The sequence below is a fragment of the Hemitrygon akajei genome, chromosome 5, assembly GCF_048418815.1.
Source record: "Hemitrygon akajei chromosome 5, sHemAka1.3, whole genome shotgun sequence".
In the NCBI taxonomy this organism is placed as follows: domain Eukaryota; kingdom Metazoa; phylum Chordata; class Chondrichthyes; order Myliobatiformes; family Dasyatidae; genus Hemitrygon; species Hemitrygon akajei.
Genome location: NC_133128.1, coordinates 113,811,045 through 113,832,037, shown reverse-complemented (window position 1 = coordinate 113,832,037; position 20,993 = coordinate 113,811,045). Strand labels below are relative to the sequence as shown.

At 45.7% G+C, this 20,993-nt stretch overlaps 1 protein-coding gene across 5 annotated transcripts in view; it reads left to right on the top strand.

Moving 5' to 3' along the window:
• The window catches only part of ptprna (protein tyrosine phosphatase receptor type Na), a 229,234-nt gene that overhangs the window by 194,685 nt on the left and 13,556 nt on the right, over positions 1–20,993 (top strand). For all 5 annotated transcript variants that reach the window (XM_073046219.1, XM_073046221.1, XM_073046223.1 and 2 more), the window contains 4 exons: positions 7,805–7,882; positions 10,011–10,130; positions 10,818–10,984; positions 19,870–19,923. In XM_073046219.1, the coding sequence (XP_072902320.1) occupies positions 7,805–7,882; positions 10,011–10,130; positions 10,818–10,984; positions 19,870–19,923 (419 nt within the window). The remainder of the gene's footprint in view (positions 1–7,804; positions 7,883–10,010; positions 10,131–10,817; positions 10,985–19,869; positions 19,924–20,993) is intronic.

The window sequence follows — 20,993 nt, the reverse complement described above, 5'->3', positions numbered from 1 at the left end:
ATGGAAAGGATGGTAGGGTACAGGAACCGTGGTGTACAAAGGCTGTTGTAAATCTAGTCAAAAACAAAAGAAGAGCTTACGAAAGTTTCAAAAAGCTAAGTAATGATAGAGATCTAGAAGATTATAAGGCTAACAGGAAGGAGCTTAAGAATGAAATTAGGAGAGCCAGAAGGGGCCATGAGAAGGCCTTGGCGGACAAGGTTAAGAAAAACTCCAAGGCACTCTACAAGTGTGTGAAGAACAAGAACATGAGAGAATAGGACCAATCAAGTGTGACAGTGGAAAAGTGTGTATGGAACCGGAGGAGATAGCAGAGGCACTTAATGAATACTTTGCTTCAGTATTCACTTTGGAAAAGGATCTTGGCAGTTGTAGGAATGACTTGCAGCAGACTGAAAAGCTTGAGCATATAGACATTAAGAAAGAGGATGTGCTGGAGCTTTTGGAAAGCATCAAGTTGGATAAGTTGCTGGGACTGGATGGGATGTACCCCAGGCTGCTGTGGGAAGCGAGGGAGGAGATTGCCAAGCCTCTGGCGATTATCTTTGCATCATCAATGAGGATGGGAGAGGTTCTGGAGGATTGGAGGGTTGTGGATGTCGTTCCTTTATTCAACAAAGGGAGTAGAGATTGCCCAGGAAATTATAGATCAGCAAGTCTTACTTCAGTGGTTGGTAAGTTGATGGAGAAGATCCTGAGAGGCAGGATTCATGAACATTTGGAGAGGCATAATATGATTAGGAATAGTCAGCATGGCTTTGTCAAAGGCAGGTCGTGCTTTACGAGCCTGATTGAATTTTTTGAGGATGTGACTAAACACATTGATGAAGGTAGAGCAATAGATGTAGTGTATATGGATTTCAGCAAGGCATTTGACAAGGTACCCCATGCAAGGCTTATTGAGAAAGTAAGGAGGCGTGGGATCCAAAGGGACATTGCTTTGTAGATCCAGAACTGGCTTGTCCACAGAAGGCAAAGAGTGGTTGTAGATGGGCCATATTCTGCATGGAAGTCGGTGACCAGTGGTGTGCCTCAGGGATCTGTTCTGGAACCCCCTCCTCTTCATGATTTTTATAAATGACCTGGATGAGGAAGTGGAGGGATGGGTTAGTAAATTTGCTGATGACACAAAGGTTGGGGGTGTTGTGGATAGTGTGGTCAGTTGTCAGAGGGTACAGCGGGACATTGATAGGATGCAAAACTGGGCTGAGAAGTGGCAGATGGTGTTCAACCCAGATAAGTGTAAGGTGGTTCATTTTGGTAGGTCAAATATGATGGCAGAATATAGTATTAATGGTAAGACTCCTGGCAGTGTGGAGGATCAGAGGGATCGTGGGGTCCGAGTCCATAGGACACTCAAAGCTGCTGCGCAGGTTGACTCTGTGATTAAGAAAGCATATGGTGCATTGGACTTCATCAATTGTGGATTTGAGTTTCGAAGCCGAGAGGTAATGTTCCTGGTCAGATCCCACTTGGAGTACTGTGCTCAATTCTGGTCGCCTCACTATAGTAAAGATGTGGAAACCATAGAAAGGATGCAAAGGAGAATTATAAGGATGTTGACTTATGAGGATAGGTTGAGTGAACTCAAGCTTTTTTCCTTGGAGTGACGGAGAATGAGAGGTGACCTGATAGAGGTGTATAAGATGATGAGAGGCATTGATTGTGTGGATAGTCAGAGGCTTTTTCCAATAGCTGGAATGGCTAGCACGAGAGGGCACAGTTTTAAAGTGCTTGGAAGTAGGTACAGAAGAGATGTCAGGGGTAAGTTTTTTACACAGAGAGTGGTGAGTGCATTGAATGGGCTGCCGGCGACGGTGGTGGAGGCGGATACGATAGGGTCTTTTAAGAGACTCCTGGACAGGTAAATGGAGCTCAGAAAATTAGAGGGCTATGGGTAACCCTAGGTAATTTCTAAGGTAAGGACATGTTTGGCATAGCTTTGTGGGCTGAAGGGCCTGTATTCTGCTGTAGGATTTCTATGCTTCTATGTTTCTATAAGATTAAAGATTAGTTTTACTTGGCATATGTATATTGAAACATACAGCGAAATGTATTGTTTGCCTCAATGACCAACACAGTCTGAGGATGTGCTGGGGGCAGCCTGCAAGTGTCACGGTGCTAACATAATCTGCCCACAACTTACTAACCCTGACATCTTTGGAAGGTGGGAAGAAATGAGAGCACCCGGAGGAAACATTCACAGTCACAGGGAGAATGTACAAACTCCTTACAAACAGCAGTGGGAATTGTTAGCGCTGTAAACCATTATGCTAACTGTTGTACTACCACGCTGTTGATAAAAAACCTGGCTCTCTGTACCCAGGAGAGGGTAACCTCGCCCTGGAGTCACTGAGGCACAGGTTCTCTGGACGGATTGTCCAGGAGGAAAGGTTGAGGAGGGTTGGTCAATACTCACTGGGGTTTGGAAAGGGTGGAGGTGATTTGTGAGGCTGTTTCAGCAGACTGGAGAGACTAGAACCAGGGTTACACTCTTGGGAGCAACACACTCACACACAATGCTGGAGGAACTCAGCAGGTCAGGCAACATCTTTGGAGGGAAATAAACAGTCAACGTTTTGGGCTGAGACCCTTTATCAGGACTAGAAGAAGGTAGGATATGATGGGTGAGGGGGAAGGTGGTTACACACCCCTCCAGAACTGTCCTGCACTCCCCGTGGTTTGACGATTAATCGTCAGGATGTGAGCAGAGCATTGAGACACACAACTAACAGTTGATCTACAAGAAAGATTTCTTTCCTGGTTTCCTTTAAGATTTTTACAATTAGCTATTGAAAATGATAAAAGGTGACTGGTGTTAACCCTACAGGCCACTATGTCACCACCAATCTCAAGGACATATTCAAGTGCAAAACATGCAGAGAGAATCCCAACAGTCACGCAGCACTGCATGAGAGGCCTGGGTTCAGTCCTGACCTGCAGTGCTGAATGTGTGGAGTTTGTCCGTTTTCCCTGTGAATTAGAAGAGACTGGAGAGGCTGTGATTTCCTGGAGTGTAGGAAACTGAGGGGTGACCTTATAAAGTCATGAGGGACATAGAGAGGTTGGATAGACAGTGTTTTATCCAGTGTAGGAGAGCTTAAAACTAGAACTTAGGTTTAGAATGAGAGGAGAACGACCATGAGATATAGGAGCAGAATTAAGCTATTCAGCCAATCGAGTCTGCTCCACTATTCAATCATGGCTCATGTTTATTTTTGCAACTCCATTCGTTGATCCCTCTTCCCCACCCCCGGCTTACCAATCAAAGGGAGGTAGGTTTTCAATACAGAGGGTGGTGGGTATATTGATCAAGCTGCCAGAGGTGTGTACAATTACAATGTTTAAAATACTTTTGGACAGGTACATGGATAGGAAAGATTTAGAGAGATAGGGGCCAAACACAGGCAAACAGTCCTATCCTGGATAGATATCTTGTTTGGCAGGGGTGTTGGGAAGAAGGGCCTGTTTCCATACTTTGTCTAAGGTAGGATTAGAATATCAAAGTTCAAAGTAAATTTATTATCAAAGTACGATGTTTATGTAAATGTTCAGAAAGCCACATAACAATCACCACTAGAATAGTCTGAAAGTTCCTAGCAATTGAGAAATGAGTCTGCGTGGCTATGTCCATACCTCAGGTTTTACCAGCTTGAGCTGAGAAAAAAATAATAACAATAATAACGAATAAGCTATAAATATCAAGTACACGAGTTGTAGAGTTCTTAAAAGTGAGTTCACCTGTTGTGGAATCAGTTCAGTGTTGGGGTGAGTGAAGTTATCCTCTCTGGTTCAAGAGCTGGATAGCTGAGGGATAATAACTGTTCCTGAAATTGGTGGTTTGGGACTTGAGACTCCTGTATCTCCTTCCTGATTAAAGCAATGAAAAGAGAGGATAGCCTGGAGCTGCAAGAGATGGGGAAGTGGATTTTTCACATCTGTATTTACTTGAGAGACAGAAACAGAGTCCATAGAATTGAGGTGAAGTAGCAGCGACATCATGGACCCTATAAAGTTTACAGAGGAGGAGGTGTTTTCTTGTTGAGGTAAATTGGGGTAGATAAATCTCCAGGACCTAACAATTTGTTCCCTCAGACCCTATGGGAAGCCAATACAGAAATTGCAGGTTGCTAGAAGATATTTAAAACATCCTTAGCCTTTGGTGAGATGCCAGAGGATTGGAGGATAGCTAATGTGTTCCACTGTTTAAGAAAAGGCTCTAAGAATAAACAAGGAAATTATAGACCAGTGGGCCTGAACTTGTTATAGAGTTTTTTGAAGTAATCACCAGAAAAATTGATGAAGGTAAGCAGTGGATGTTATCTACATGGACTTTAGCAAGGCACTTGACAAGGTCCCGCATGGGAGGCTGGTTAAGAAAGATCAATCGCTTGGCATTCAACATGAGGTAATAATTCAAATTGGACATTGGCTTCATGGCAATTGTATCTCGTACGCATCTATTCCGGGGGCCTCGCACACACGTGAGGGATCCCTGACACCTCCAGTTGGGCCAGAACCAGCACAATCTCCGTCTCCGGATTCCCCAGGATGTAGTGTTGTTCATTCTTCCAGTCAATAAAATTGATGCACCATCAATAACTCACGCTGAGACGTAGGAAGCGAGGTATCGACTTTTATTGACTGGAAGAATGAACAACACTACATCTTGGGGAATGAGGCTGGGCATCAGGCCTCAGTCGCCTTTATACAGGGGTCTGTGGGAGGAGCCACAGGAGCAGTCAGCAGGGGTCTGTGGGAGGAGCCACAGGAGCAGTCCAGACAGGTATATGTAGTTCACCACAGCAATGAAGGCAGAAAGTGATTGGAGAGGCCTCTCTGACTGGAGGCCTGTGACTAGTGGTGTGCCACAGGGATTGCTGCTGGGCCCATGTTATTTGTTATCCATTCCAGTGACTGGATGATAATGTGGCAAATTGGATCAGCAAACTTGCAGATGACACCAACATTAGGGGTATAGTGGACAGTGAGGTAGACTGCCAAAGCTTGCAGCAGGATCTGGACCAGCTAGAAATTTGGGCTGCAAAATGCTGATGGAATGTAATGTAGGTAAGTGTGAAGTGTTGGACTTTGGGAGGACCAACCAGGCTAGGTCTTACATGGTGAGCAGAAGGGCACTGAGGAGTGCGGTGGAACAGAAGGGTCTGGGAATGAGGCCCAGAATTCCTAAAAGAGGTCTCACAGGTAGAGAGGGTCATAAAGAAAGCTTTTGGCACATTGGCCTTCATAAACCAATGTATTGAATACAGGAGATGGGAAGTTATGTTGAAGTTGTATAAGACATTGATGAGACCTAATTTCAGAATCAGAATCAGGTTTAATATCATTGACATGCATCATGAAATTTATTATGTTATGGCAGCCCACATTACTATATATATATACATACACATGCCTCCTCTTTGATGGTAGCAATGAGAAGAGGGCATGTCCCAGGTGATGGGGATCCTTAATGATGATTGCCATCTTTTTAAGGCATTGCCTTTTGAAGATGTCCTCAATGTTGGGAAAGCTAGCACTCATGATGGAGTTGGCTGAGTTTACAACTTCTACAGTTTTTTCCGATCCTGTGCGGTGGCTGCTCCATACTAGACAGTGATGCATCCTGTTAGAATGCTCTCAATATTACATCTGTAGACATTTGTGAGTGCCTTTGGTGACATACCAATTTTCTTCAATCTCCTAATGAAATAAAGCCAGTGTCATGCCTTCTTGGCAATCACATCGATATGTTGGGCCCAGGATAGGTCCTCAGAGATGTTGACATACAGGGACTAGAAACTGTTCACCCTTTCCACTTCTGATCCTTCAATGAGGACTGGTGTGTGTTCCCTTGACTTCCCCTTCCTGAAGTCCACATTTAATTCCTTGTTCTTATGTTGAGTGCAGGATTGTTGGTCTGACACCACTCACCCAGCTAATCTATCTCGCTCCTGTACACCACCTCGTCACTATCAGACTTTCTGCCAACAATAGTTGTGTTGTCCGCAAATCTTAAGATGGCATTGAGTTGTGCCTAGCCACACAGTTGTAAATGTAGAGAGAGTAAAGCAGTGGGCTAGACACCAGTGTTGGTTGTCAGGGAGAAGATTTAAGTTTTCCAATCCACACAGACTGTGGTCTCCCTGTGAGCAAGTCAATGATTTAGTTTCAGATGAGCTATATAGAGGCCCCCAAGTTTTGGAGCTTTATGAGTAGAAATGAGGGTATAATTGTGTTGAATGCTGAGCTGTAGTCAATAAACAGCAGTCTGACGTGGGCATTACTATCGTCGAAGCGGAGAGCCAGTGAGATCGCATCCACTGTAGACCTATTGTTGCAATAGGCAAATTGCAGCAGGTCCACGTCTTGCTTAGGCAGGAGTTGATTGACCAACCTCTCTAGCCACTTTGTCATGGTAGATGTGAGTGCCGCTAGACGATAGTCATTGAGTATTGGTCCAGCTTTGGTCACCTACCTGCAGGAAAGATGTAAATAAGATTGAGACACTGCAGAGAAAATTCACAAGGATGTTGCCAGGACTGGAGGACCTGAGTTATAGGGAAAGGTTGAATAGGTTATGACTTTATTCCCTGGAGCATGGAGAATGAGGGGAGGTTTGATAGAGGTATACAAAATTCTGAGGGGTATCGAATGGGTAAATACAAGCAGGCTCTTTCCACTGAGGTTGGGGGAGACGGCAACTAGAGGTCATGGGTTAAGGGTGAAAGGTGAAATGTTTAAGGGACACATAAGGGGATCTTCTTCAGTCAGAGGGTGGTGAGAGTGTGGAACAAGCTGTTTCACACAAGTGGTGGGTACAGTCGATTCCAACTTTTAAGATAAATTTGAACAGGTGCATGGATGGGAGGGGTCTGGGTGCAGGTTGATGGTACTAGGCAGATTAATGGTTCAGCATGGACTAGATGGGCTGAAAGGCCTGTTTCTATGCAGGCATGCTATGTTGGCACTGGAATGTATGGCAACAGTTGCGGACTGCTCTCCAGCACACCTTGGGTGTGTCGGCCATTAACACAAACAGCGTTTCACTCTATGTTTTGAAGTACGTGTGATAAGTAAATTTGTGTCTTGATCCTAAACAGTGTGACGTGAGCAGGGAGAGAGACAACAGAACAGCGGCGGGACTCAACAAATGTCCTGTGCTGTATCTGATGTGCAATCATGGTTCAAGGATGGGGAGGGATGAAAGCAAACAGTGGCTATGTTTCATTAAGGGTTTGAGGAGATTTGCTATTCCACCAAAGACCTGAGCAAATTTCTACAGATGGACCGTGGAGAGCATTTTAATGTTGCTTCACCATCTGGTATGAAATAGCCACTGCACAGGATCGGAAAAAGCTGCAGAACTCTGCCAGCTCCGTCATTGGTACTACCCTCTTCAGCAGCAAGAGTTGTTACCTCAAAAATGTGGCATCCATCATTAAAGACCCCCTCCCCCATCACCCTCTTCTCATTGCTACCATCACCAAGTGAGCCTGAAGACACACACTCAACATTTTAGGAACTGCTTCTTCCCTCCGGCATCAGATTTCTAAACAGTCCATGAACACATGAACCCTACTTCACTATTTTTGCCATCTTTTTATACACATTACAATATTTAATTAAACTTTTCTCATAATATTTCTTATTGTAATTTACAGTGTTTTTATGTCATGCACTGTACTGCTGCCACAAAACAACAAATTTCACGGCATATGTCAGTGATATTAAATCTGATTCTGTGCCTTCGGCTGGGTCTTTATATCTGCACTGGTATTCTGTGTTCCATCTTCCCCTGCAGATCGACCATGACCCCAGAATGCCTGCCTACATCGCTACTCAAGGACCCCTCTCGCACACCATCCCCGACTTCTGGCAGGTGAGTTGATTCTGCACAGCTTCGGGTTTATTTCAGTTTATTGTCACATTCAGTAGTTCAATAGTTCCGTTTAATATCAGAGAATGTATACAATACACAGCCTGAAATTCTTACTCTCCGCAGACATCCTTTAAACAGAAAACCCCAAAGAATGAATGACAGAAAAAAGACATAAGAATTCCAAAGCCCCTCCCACACACAGCAGCATCAACTCTCCTCCTCCCCATGCCCCAAATTATTGTAGCATAAAGCGTCAGCATTCCCACCTCCCCCATACAAACAACAGCAAAGCCCTCAAAGAGAGACCATGGTCTACAGTTCATGAAAAACTCACTGTTCACTCCAACATTCTGACATCCCACAGGCTCTTTCTCGCTCTCACTAACAAGGGAGAGAGATGGGCCTAATTCTCCCCCTATGATTTACCTAATACTTATGGTAAAAAATACAGAGACAAGCTCAAAACATAGCATAGTACAATCTAATAATGCAAACTGAGGTAATGTATAAAGAATTGCAATTTTTTTGCACTATTTATTTTGTATTTTACAGTAATTTTGTGTCTTTGCACTGCACCACTGTCATAAAACTACAAAACAAATACAAGACAGTGAAAATAAAGCTGATTCTGATAAAGTGACAACAATAGAAAAGGTAAAATTAAGGGTTCAAGAATGCAGCACCTCTCTCCCAAGACGGCAATGGCTAATACCAGAGGGAAGTATAGGGTGTGTGTCAGAGGTGAGTATTTTACAGAGTGCTGGGTGTGTGCAATGCCCTGCTGGGGGCAGTGGTAGAGACAGGTACATTAGGGGCATTTAAGAAACTCTTTGTTAGGCAGAGAGATGATAGAAAAATGGAGGGCTATAAGGGAGTCCAAATAACACACACAAAATGCTGGTGGAACACAGCAGGCCAGGCAGCATCTATAAGGAGAAGCACTGTCAACGTTTCGGGCCGAGACTAGTCCTGACGAAGGGTCTCGGCCCGAAACGTCGACAGTGCTTCTCCCTATAGATGCTGCCTGGCCTGCTGTGTTCCACCAGCATTTTGTGTGTGTTGTTTGAATTTCCAGCATCTGCAGATTTCCTCGTGTTTGCACTATGAGGGAGTGAAGGGTTGGATTGATCTTGGAGTAGGTTAAAAGTTCAGCACAACTTTGTGGGCCAAAGGGCCTGTACTGTGCCATAATGTTCTACGTTCACTGGGGAGGGGCTGTGAGAGAGGTTACTGGATCACAGCAGTGGGGAAGAAGCCGTTCTTGAATCTGGTCACCTCATCCGGACTTTCAGGCTCCTGTATCTTCTCCCAAAGGAGGTAGAAGAGAGAAAGGAAACTAGCCAGTGTGGCAGGCACCCTTGGCAATAGTGCTAACCTTCCTGAGGCAATGCACCGTGAAGGTGGACTGGAGGAAGAAAGTGATGAGCCTGTGTTGGACTAGGCAGTGTTTATTTCAGTCTGCAGAGTCCAGAGCAAAGCTGTTGCTACACCATTCTGGTCAGGAGCCTGATGTTTATAGGGTGATAACCTGATGGTGTGGGACCTAAACCTCCTGTACCTCCTCTCTGATTTCAGCAATGAGGAGAAAATATGGCCTGGATGGTGAGGGTCCTTGATGATGGGTGCTTGTGGCAGTGCTCCTTGTAAATGTGCTGAGTGGTGGGGAGAGCTTTGCCTGTGAATCACTGGGATGTATCCATCACTTTCTGTAGGCTTTTCCATTCCTGGGCACTGGTGTTTCCACAGCAGGCCAGGATGCAACCAGCTGGGATCCACTTTGCATCTATAGCAGTTTGTCAGAGTTTAAGATAACATGCTGAATCTATGCAAACAAGTAGAGATGAAGTCGAGCCTTCTCTGTGATGGTACTCACATACTGGTCCCAGTGAAGATCTTCTGATATGTTAAAGGAAGTTTTTTACAGCGACTGACACAGGGATTTAAATGTACACCCACCCACCCACAGACTGGACGCACTAATTCCCAAACTCTGTGTCGTATCAATCGTATGCATGTAATCAGGGTTGGGGGTGGGGGGTGTGGTGAACGTACAGTGGTGGGCTCGGCCCTACTCCCCCAAGCAGAGGAACGTCTCCGCCCCACTGATGGTGGGTCTGTCCTGTTCCAGATGGTCTGGGAGAACGGCTGTACGGTGATCGTCATGCTGACCCCCCTGGTGGAGGACAGTGTCAAGCACTGCGACCGCTACTGGCCGGATGAAGGCTCCTCCCTCTACCACATCTACGAGGTGGGTCAACCCAGTGTGGGGTTGCTGGTAATGGGTTTGGGCAGACAGGGGAGTTGACCAAGATCCCATCGGAGTAGACACGATGGGCTGAATAGTCTAATTCTGCTCCTGTGTTTTATTGTCTTATGGATTGCAGTGTTTGAGCACAAAAGTGGGATTACAGTGTTTGGGCAGAGCGGCGGGATTGCACTGTGTAAGCAAAGCTGGGATCGTACTGTGTAGACTAGGGTGGGATCTGTGCAGAGGGTGAGGTGGCATCGCACCGTCCTATAAACTGATATCGCACTGTGCAGAATAAGGGGATGGAACTGCTGTCTGAGATGGGATCGCACTGTGCAGACTAGGGTGGGATCACACTAGGCAAAGAGTGAGGTGGGATCACTGTGCAGAGAGTGAGGTGGGATCACACTGTGCTATCTGAGATGGGATCACACTGTGTAGACTAGGATGGGATCTGTGCAGAGGGTGAGGTGGCATCGCACTGTGCTATAAGCTGATATCGCACTGTGCAGAATAAGAGGGGATCGCACTGTGCAGACTAAGCTGAGTTAGGCAGACAGCACGCTTGTTCACACTATGCTGCCTGAGCTGGGTTTGGATGTTGGTGATCTTACCCCCACCCCATCCACTCCACCGGCCATGGCTCCCCACATCTCTGCACTTTAATCCTTCCCCTCTACCCTGCAGGTGAACCTGGTCTCCGAGCACATCTGGTGTGAGGACTTCCTCGTGCGCAGTTTCTACCTCAAGAACCTGCAGTCGCAGGAGACGCGCACACTCACCCAGTTCCACTTCCTCAGCTGGCCTGCCGAGGGAATCCCTTCCTCCACCCGCCCACTGCTGGACTTCCGGAGGTATGGAGCGTGGGAGCTGGGGTTCGAAGGGAACTGGGCAAAGAGGGGTGGGTATCACCCTCAGACATAGACCAGCATAGGTGGCAGACTGTGATCACCCTTTCCCAAACATATCAATCATCAGTGTAGTTACTAGACTACAGATAGCCACCAAACTGAGTGTGGACCAGACCGACTTCAGGGGCACCTCCTCATAAGATGAGGAGTCAAACTCCCTCTGCACTGACCCATCATGAAGAGTCAGTTCTGTACAGTAACTTACATCCAAGCAATCTGAAAATTATTCCAACCTACACATACGTTTGAAAAACACTACGGTTTGTTTTGTATCTCACACGTGCTGCTCCTGCCCTGGGAGAGTGTGATGGGACAGGTCAGAGGGAGATCCACTCTGTGCCTGGTGGGACAGTGTAGAGGAAGCTTCACAACATTATCGCATCTAATCTATAGTGCTCCTGCCTGGGGCTGTTTAACAGGCTCAGCTGTAGACTGCCTGCAGTCAATGTTGGTTTTCCAAGTCCCAGATACTCAAACTAACCATCTCCTGACTCAGTGACAGGATTTCATTGGGCCTACCTTGCCCTATGAATCAGTTTAACTAACAATATCAGTAGGGAGGGGAAACAAGATTTCAGCATTTCACTCAACCCTTTGTGACTCCTGTCTAGCACAATGTCTTTCCCCCAAAAGCGTCCAAAAAGCCAATATCCATTTGGTATCTGGGGTTCACACAAAATGCTGGAGGAACTCAGCAGGCCAGACAGCATCTATGATGGCCTGTTGAGTTCCTCCAGCATTTTGTGTGTGTTGCTTGGATTTCCAGCATCTGCAGATTTTCTCTTGTTGGTGTCTGGGGTTGCCTGATCGGTTCGATTATCGCTGTTCAAAGCATCTGGCTAATACCCTCTCTCCCACTGAAAAAGGAGTGACTGGTCCTGGTTAGGAACTAACTGGCATGTGTGTTCACCAACGAGGAGCTTTTATCTGTCTACCTAACCTCTCCTTCCTCCCTCTTTAACCAGCGTTTCATTAACCCTGTGATGGCTGTCACCGTGTCGTTTCTTCCTGATGGTTCCCAGTGTCATTTTTGTGATTTGCAGCTAGTAATGTCAAATCCAGTTGCATAGTCACAAAAGTGATCATTGGTAGCCGTGCGTACCACACAAAGCAGTGGTGGAACCAGCTCTCCATCTTACATCCCTGCACCTTGTGTGACTGGTGCTTTCCCCTTGAGCAAGGCTAGGTGGGGTGGGAGTTACAACATAGAACAGTACAGGCCCTTCAGCCCACAATGTTGTGCCAACCTTATAACCTAAGGTTATAAGGTCTAACCCTTCCCTCCCACATAGACCTCCAATTTGCTATTATCAATGTACCTGTCCAAAAGTCTCTTAAATGCCCCTAATGTACCTGACTTCACCAGCACCTCTGACAGTGCATACCATGTGCTCACCATTTTGCGTAAAGAATCCTGCCTCTTCCAATACTTTCCTCCAATCACATTAAAATTATGCCCCCTCATATTAGACATTTCCACCCTGGGAAAAAAGTCTCTGCTGTCCACACTGTCTTATTATTTTGTACACATCCATCAAGTCACCTCTCATCTTCCTTCACTCCAACGAGAAAAGCCCGAGCTCACTCAACCTATCCTCACAGGTGAGAGGGTGCAGAGGAGATTTACTAGGATGCTACTTGGATTAGAGAGCATATCTTGTGAAGATAGGGCTTTACTCTTTGGAGGGAAGGAGGATGAGAGGTGACATGATGGAGGTTATCAAGCTGGTTGTGTAGATAACCAGAGAATTTCCCCCAGGTGGAAATGGCTAATACAAGAGGGCGTGATTTTAAGGTGATTGGAGGAGAAGGGGGATGTCAGAGGTAGGTTCTTTATATAAAGAGTGGTGGGTGTGTGGAATGCCCTGCCAGGGGTGATGGTAAAGGCAGATACATTAGGGACATTTAAGAAACTATTTGATAGGCACATGGATGATAGAAAGATGGAGGGTTATGTGTGAGGGAAGGGTTAAATTGATCTTGGAGTAGTTTAAAAGGTCACAACATCATGGGCCAAATGGCCTGTACTTTGTTATACTTTTCTATATATGATGTTCTCAGCATAGTGACTCTCATAGGAAAGATGTCATTATATTCTAAAGAGTGCAAGGGAGATTTTAAAGAATGTTGCCAGGACTCGAGCACCAGTATTATAGGAGAGGTTGGTCAGGGTAGGACTTTAGTGCCCAGAATGTTGGAGACTGGGGTGGGGGGTGGTTATGTTATGGAGGTGTATAAAATTATAGGGAGCATAGATAGGGTGAACACTCACTGTCTTTTTCCCAAGGAAACGGAACCAACAACTCAAAGACTTGGTTTTTAAATGGGTGGGGAACGATTTAAAAAGGGACCTGAGGGGCAGCTTTGTCACCAAGAGGATAGTGTGTGAATTGAATGAGCTGCCAAAGGAAGTGGTTGAAGCAGGGTCAAGAAACCATTTCATAGACATTAGGATAAGTACATGGATAGGAAAGAATTAGAGGGAAATGGACCTAGCGTGAGCAAATGGGACTATCTCAAGTCAGCATAGAGATGTTGGGCTGAAAGACCTGCTTCTATGCTGTATCACTCTGTGACTCTAATTCTTGCCCCCAAAGAGCCATAGAGGCTTGATGCTTGAATAAACTTGGATACAGAGTATTAGGGCATTATCTTAATTTATACATTCACAGGATATCACCACCAATGCCAGCATTTATTGCCTATCCCCAAATACCCCTGATCTGCTGGAGACCATTCTCGTTGCTGGTCTTGTGGTCGCCTATTAGCCAGATTGGGTAAGGAGGGCAGACTTCCTAACCAGTAGTTTCTTAGTGGTCTTAATGAGTTTTATAACAATCCAATCACTTTTACCAATGCCTGCCTTTCAGATTCAAATTCATTTATCTATCACATGTACAATACTGTGCAAAAGTCTTAGGCACAGATATATAGCTAGGGTGCCTATAGATTTTGCACACTACTGTACATCAAAGCATACAGTTAAATGTGTCTTTTGTGTTAACAACCAACACAACCTAAGGGTCGGCTTGCATTCCAGAGCCAACATAACATGCCGACAATGTTTTGCAGAACAACCTACAACAAACAAAAGACCAACAACGGCACAACAAGCCCCTTCCTCCCCTCCCCTCCACCCACTCACACACACAGACAGTCCTCCAACCCCAGGACGGGCCGCCCCCTGGCCTTCTGGCCTCCAGCTCCAGTGGACTTGAGAACTCGCAGACCATGGGCCTCGAATGTCCCCTGTGGACTCTCAGACTCATGGACCCAAGATTCATTTTCTTTCGGGCATGTACAGGAAAATGAAGAAAAGCAACCATATTTATGAAAAATTATAAATGACAAAGACTGACAAACAACCAACGTGCAAAAGAAGGCAAATCGTGCAAGTAATTTTAAAAATGAATTAATCCTGAAAACATGAGTTGTAGAGTCCTTGAAAGTTAGTCTGTGAGTTGTGGAGTCAGTTCAGCATTGAGGTGAGCAAAGTTACCCTCATTGTTTCCAGAGGTGTATGTTTGTAGGGTAATGACTGTTCCTGAACTTGGTGGTGTGGGACCTAAGGCTCTTGTACCTCCTTCTTGACGGTAGTAGCAAGAAGAGAGCATGGCCTAGATGGTGGAGGTCCTTGATGTTGGATGCTGATTTCTAGTCGATGACAGGGAGGGCTCTACCTGTGATGAACTGGGCTGTATTCCCTGCTTTTTGTAGACTTTTCTGTTCTTGGGTATTGGTATTTCCATACCATGATGCAACTAGTCAGGATGCTCTCCACTGAGTATCTATAGAAGTTTGTCAAAGTTTTACATAACATATGAGTCTTTGCAAACTTCTAATAAAGTAGAGGAGCTGATGTGCCTTCTTTGTAATGGCACTTACATGCTGGACAGATCCTCTGAAATAACACCAAGGTGTTTAAAGAGACTAGACCTCTCCACCTCTGATCCCCTGATGAGGGCTGGATCATGGACCTCTTGCCTCTTGCTCCTGTAGTCAATAATCCAATGTGGGAATTGTATTTTCCCAATTACCTTCAACTAAGGATACCTAACTTTGTAGCTTTGGGGTCACACAGTTTTAGAAATGAGCGTTGTTTCTCAATGTGGCCATGGCTGATGGGACTGGCTTTACAATCTCTGGATGAACTGCACACAATTGTCTCTGTAAGGTCTGAGCTGCCTTCTCAGGAATGAAGGGTCCATCTCAGCAGGGAGGCAACCACACCCCAGGGGACTGGGGTCCTATACAGAGCACAGGACGCCACGCTGAGGAACTATGGATCTCCCAGATGGGTTTTTACAACAATGATTAACAACTGCCGAGATCTTATTGGTATATTAAGTTCCTAAAATGCCTCAGTCTCCCAGTCACACTAGTTGTGGCCTTAAGTATTTTATTTGTCTACCTGCGTTGCACTTTCTCTGTATTTGCAACACTATATTTTGCATTGTGGGAACTTAGATTATGGAACTGTGACAAACAGAAACAGGACCTTTGGCCCATGATGTTGACCTACCTACTACCTAAATTAGTAATTTGAGGAGATTTGCTATGTCATCAAAGACTTCAGCAAATTTCTACAGATGTATAGTGGGGAGCATTCCAATTGGTCGTATTACCAGCTCATATGCAGGTGCCATTACACAGGTTTGGAAAAAACTGCAAAAGGTTGTACATATGGCCAGCTCCATCATGGGCACCCGCATCCCCACCATTCAAGACATCTTCAAAAGGCAATACCTCAAAAAGGCAGAATCCACAGGGCATCGGTCCCTGGTGGTATACCTGATAGGGCGCTGAAAACTAGTGCCAACCAACTGGCAGGAGTGTTGAAGGATATCTTTGATCTCTCACTGCTGCAATTGGAGGTTCCCACCTGCTTCAAAAGGGCGACAATCAGACAGACAAACAGACATACTTTATTGATCCCGAGGGAAATTGGGCTTCGTTACAGCTGCACCAACCAAGAATAGTGAAGAAATATAGCAATATAAATCCATAAATAATTAAATAATAATAAGTTAATCATGCCAAGTGGAAATAAAGTCCAGGACCAGACTATTGGCTCAGGGCGTCTGACACTCTGAGGGAGGAGTTGTAAAGTTTGATGGCCACAGGCAGGAATGACTTCTTATGACGCTCAGTGTTACATCTCAGTGGAATGAGTCTCTGGATGAATGTACTCCTGTGCCTAACTAGTACATTATGGAGTGGATGGGAGTCATTGTCCAAGATGGCATGCAACTTGGACAGCATCCTCTTTTCAGACACCACCGTCAGAGAGTCCAGTTCCACCCCCACAACATCACTGGTCTTACAAATGAGTTTGTTGATTCTGTTGGTGTCTGCTACCCTCAGCCTGCTGCCCCAGCACACAACAGCAAACATGATAGCACTGGCCACCACAGCCTCATAGAACATCCTCAGCATCGTCCGGCAGATGTTAAAGGACCTCAGTCTCCTCAGGAAATAGAGACAGCTCTGACCCTTCTTGTAGACAGCCTCAGTGTTCTTTGACCAGTCCAGTTTATTGTCCATTTGTATCCCCAGGTATTTGTAATCCTCCACTATGTCCACACTGACCCCTTGGATAGAAACAGGGGTCACCGGTGCCTTAGCCCTCCTCAGGTCCACCACCAGCTCCTTAGTCTTTTTCACATTAAGCTGCAGATGATTCTGCTCGTACCATGTGACAAAGTTTCCCACCGTAGCCCTGTACTCAGCCTCATCTCCCTTGCTGATGCATCCAACTATGGCAGAGTCATCAGACAACTTCTGAAGATGGCAAGACTCTGTGTTGTAGTTGAAGTCTGAGGTATAGATGGTGAAGAGAAAGGGAGACAGGACAGTCCCCTGTGGAGCCCCAGTGCTGCTGACCACTCTGTCTGACACACAGTGTTTCAAGCACATGTACTGTGGTCTGCTGGTCAGGTAATCAATAATCCATGACACCAGGGAAGCATCCACCTGCATCACTGTCAGCTTCTTACCCAGCAGAGCAGGGCGGATGGTGTTGAACTCACTGGAGAAGTCAAAAAACATGACCCTCACAGTGCTCGCCGGCTTGTCCAGGTGGGTGTAGACACAGTTCAGCAGGTAGGCAATGGCATCCTCAACTCCTAGTCGGGGCTGATAGGCGAAAAGGAGGGGGTCTAAGTGTGGCCTAACCATAGGCCGGAGCTGCTCTAGAACAAGTCTCTCCAGGGTCTTCATGATGTGGGAGGTCAGTGCCACCGGTCTGTAGTCATTGGAGCCACTGGGGCGCGGTGTCTTTGGTACAGGGACGAGGCAGGATGTCTTCCACAGCACAGGAACCCTCTAGAGACTCAGGCTCAGGTTGAAGACATGGTGTAGTACTCCACATAGCTGGGGGGTACAGGCTTTGAGCACCCTGGGGCTGACACCATCCAGGCCTGCAGCCTTGCTTGGGTGGAGATGTTTCAGCTGTCTTCTCACCTGTTCAGTTGTGAAGCCCACCGTGGTGGTTTCAGGTGAGGGAGGGGCATAGTCACGAGCAGGGTAGGAGGGGAGAGTGGAGTATGTGTTGGGTGGGGGCCGACAACAGATGAATCATGTGAGGGATGGGCAGTGCCCAGGAAGAGCAGGGGGAGCTGTCTCAGTGACTATCACCCAGTGCCACTCACATCTACTGTGATGATGTGCTTTGAGAGGTTGGTCATGGCCGGAGTCAACTCCTATCGAAACAAAGACCTAGACTTCCTGCAATATGTCTATCGCCACAATAGGTCTACAGCAGATACAACCTCACTGGCTCTCTGCTCGGCCTTGGATCACCGGAAAACAGCAATACCTGTGTCAGGTTACTGTATTGATTACAATTCAGAATCAGGTTTAATATCAATGGCATATATCATGAAGTTTGTTGTTTTGCGGCTGCAGTACATTGTAATACACAGTCGTAAAAACTATAAATTACAATAAGTATATATAAACATAAATTAAACAAGTAGTGCAGAAAGAGAGGGAAAGCACTGAGGAAGTGTTCATTGCTTCATTGTCCATTCAGAAATCTGATGGTGGAGGGGAAGAAGCTTCTCCTAATATGTTGTTAGTGTGTTTTCAGGCTCCTGTACCTCCTCCTTGATGGTGGCAATGAGAAGAGGGTATGCCCTGAGTGATGGGGGTCCTTAATGATGGATGCAGCCCTTTACAGTCACTGCCTTTTGTAGGTGTCCTCGATGCTAGATAGGCTAGTGCCCATGATGAAGCTGGCTGGGTTTTCAACTTTATGCGGCATTTTCTGATCCCATACAGTGGCCCCTCCATATCACTCAGTGATGCAATCAGCTAGAAGGCTCTCCATGCTACACTCATAAAGATTTGAGAGTGTTTTTGGTGACACACCAACTCTCCTCAATGGAATATAGCCGCTGTCGTGCCTTACTTGTAATTGCATCAGTATGTTGAGCCCAGGATGATCTTCAGGGATGTTTACACCCAGGGACTTGGAACTGCTCACCATTTCCACTCACGATGCTTTGATGAGGACTGGTGTGTATTTCCTCGACTTCCCCTTCCTGAAATCCACATTCAATTCCTTGGTCTTTCTAACTTGGAGTGCAAGGTTGAAGTTACAACATCACTCAACCAGCTGATCTCTCTCACTCCTTTATGCCACCTTGTCACCATCTGAAATTGTGTCAGCAATCATTGTGTCATCTGATGAAATGAACCAGTGGTTCTACAGGCCATGGTGCACCCACCATACACATATCACACACAGCAGATAAAGCAAAATATTACCACAAATAAGTTAATAAAATACAATCCAAAATGCACATAGTGTGCAGCACAGGTAATCAGTGAACAGTAAAAGACGCTCTGTCCTAGTGATGAGACATAGAAAACATAGAAAACCTACAGCACAATACAGGCCTTTCAGCCCACAAAGTTGTGCCGAACACATCCCTACCTTTGAAATTACTAGGTTTACCTATAGCCCTCTATTTTACTAAGCTCCATGTACCTATCTAAAAGCCTCTTGAAAGACCCTATCATATCCGCCTCCACAACCGTTGCTGGCAGCCCACTCCATGCACTCACCACTCTCTGAGTAAAAAACTTAACCCTGACATCTCTGTACCTACTCCCCAGCACCTTAAACCTGTGTCCTCTTGTGGCAACCATTTCATCCCTGGGAAAAAGCCTCTGATTATCCACACAATCAATGCCCCTCATCATCTTGTACACCTCTATCAGGTCACCTCTCATCCTCCTTCGCTCCAAGGAGAAAAGGCCGAGTTCACTCAACCTATTTTAATAAAGCATGCTCCTCAATCCAGGCAACATCCTTGTAAATCTCCTCTGTACCCTTTCTATGGTTTTCACATCCTTCCTGTAGTGAGGCGATCAGAACTGAGCACAGTATTCAAAGTGGCGTCTGACCAGGGTCCTATTTAGCTGCAACATTACCTCTTGGCTCCTAAATTCAATTCCACGATTGATGAAGGCCAATACACCGTTTGCCTTCTTAACCACAGAGTCAACCTGGGCAGCTGCTTTGAGCGTCCTATGGGATATCCAAGATCCCTCTGATCTTCCACACTGCCAAGAGTCTTACCATTAATACTATATTTTGCCATCATATTTGACCTACCAAAATGAACCACCTCACACCTCAGTGGAGGCAGGGTATTTATTAGTCTCACAGCCTGAGGGAAGAAGCTGTTATCCAGTCTGACAGTACTAGTCCTGATGCTCCTGTACCTCCTTCCTGACGGTAGTGGGTCAAAGAGATTGTGGGATGAGTGAAAAGCATCCTCAACATATCACCGTGTGTCACATATTATTCTGTTCCACAGGAAAGTCAACAAGTGTTACAGAGGCCGTTCCTGCCCCATAATCGTACACTGCAGGTAAGATCCTTCCCAACTGATGTTTTTTAATCCAAGGTTCTTTCAGAAGTCAGGAAAGAGGCACAAGACCTGTTGCTTCATGATCGTTTTATTAAGCATTCATCGAAGAAAAAAAATCTAATCGTGGACAGTAACAGAAGCAGAGGCTAGCACCAGGAGGGAGAGAGGAAGCAAAAAGAAGAAACAGCAAGAAAGAAGCTGGCGCCATCCTGTGGTCAGCTCTTTGTATACCCACAGATAAGGGACATTACATTCAAATTTACAGATAAGAGTCAGCCAATCAGATAGCCCCTATTCAAATAACGCAGCATCAGAGGAGCTTCCAGAGACTTCCAGAATCATACAAATGGGACACACGCAACAAATGCATATACACACTGTGCCACAAGGAACCATTCCAGCAGTTACATGTGTATGAGTAGTTATAAAAATACTGGCAGGTCATTAATTGTTAACTTGCAAAGAAACCCAACAGCCATTTTAACTTCAGGAAGGGAGGGCAAAAATGAGAGGCCATTTGACTGATCTTGGCTTGTCAAAAGAGTTTGTGGTAAAGACTGTTTCCATAGAGAGGAAGTGGCTAGTCCAAAGAGGCATCATTTTAAGGTGATTGTTGGAAAGTATAGGGGTAAGTTTTTTATTTTACACAGAGAGTGGTGGATGTGTGAAAGACACTGGGATGGTGTTGAGCCAGATACATTGGGAACATTTAAGAGACTCTTAGATAAGCACATGGATGATAGAAAAATGGAGGGCTGTGCGGGAAGGGAGGGTTAGGTTGATATTAGAGTAGATGTTGGCTAAAGGGTCTGCAATGTACTGTAATATTCTAAGTGCTGTAGAATTAGAGTCAGGATTATTATCACTGACATACTGTGTGTTGTGAAATGTGCCGTTTCGTGTCAGCAGTACAGTGCAATACGTAGAAAAATTACAAGTACTGTGCTGTACTGTTCTATGTTCTAAAGCAGGGAGAGACACTGCCTGTCAGCTCCAGGGACCTGGCTTCCATCCAGACCCCTGACGCTGTCTACGTGTGTGGAGGTTGCACATTTTCCTTGTGACTCCAC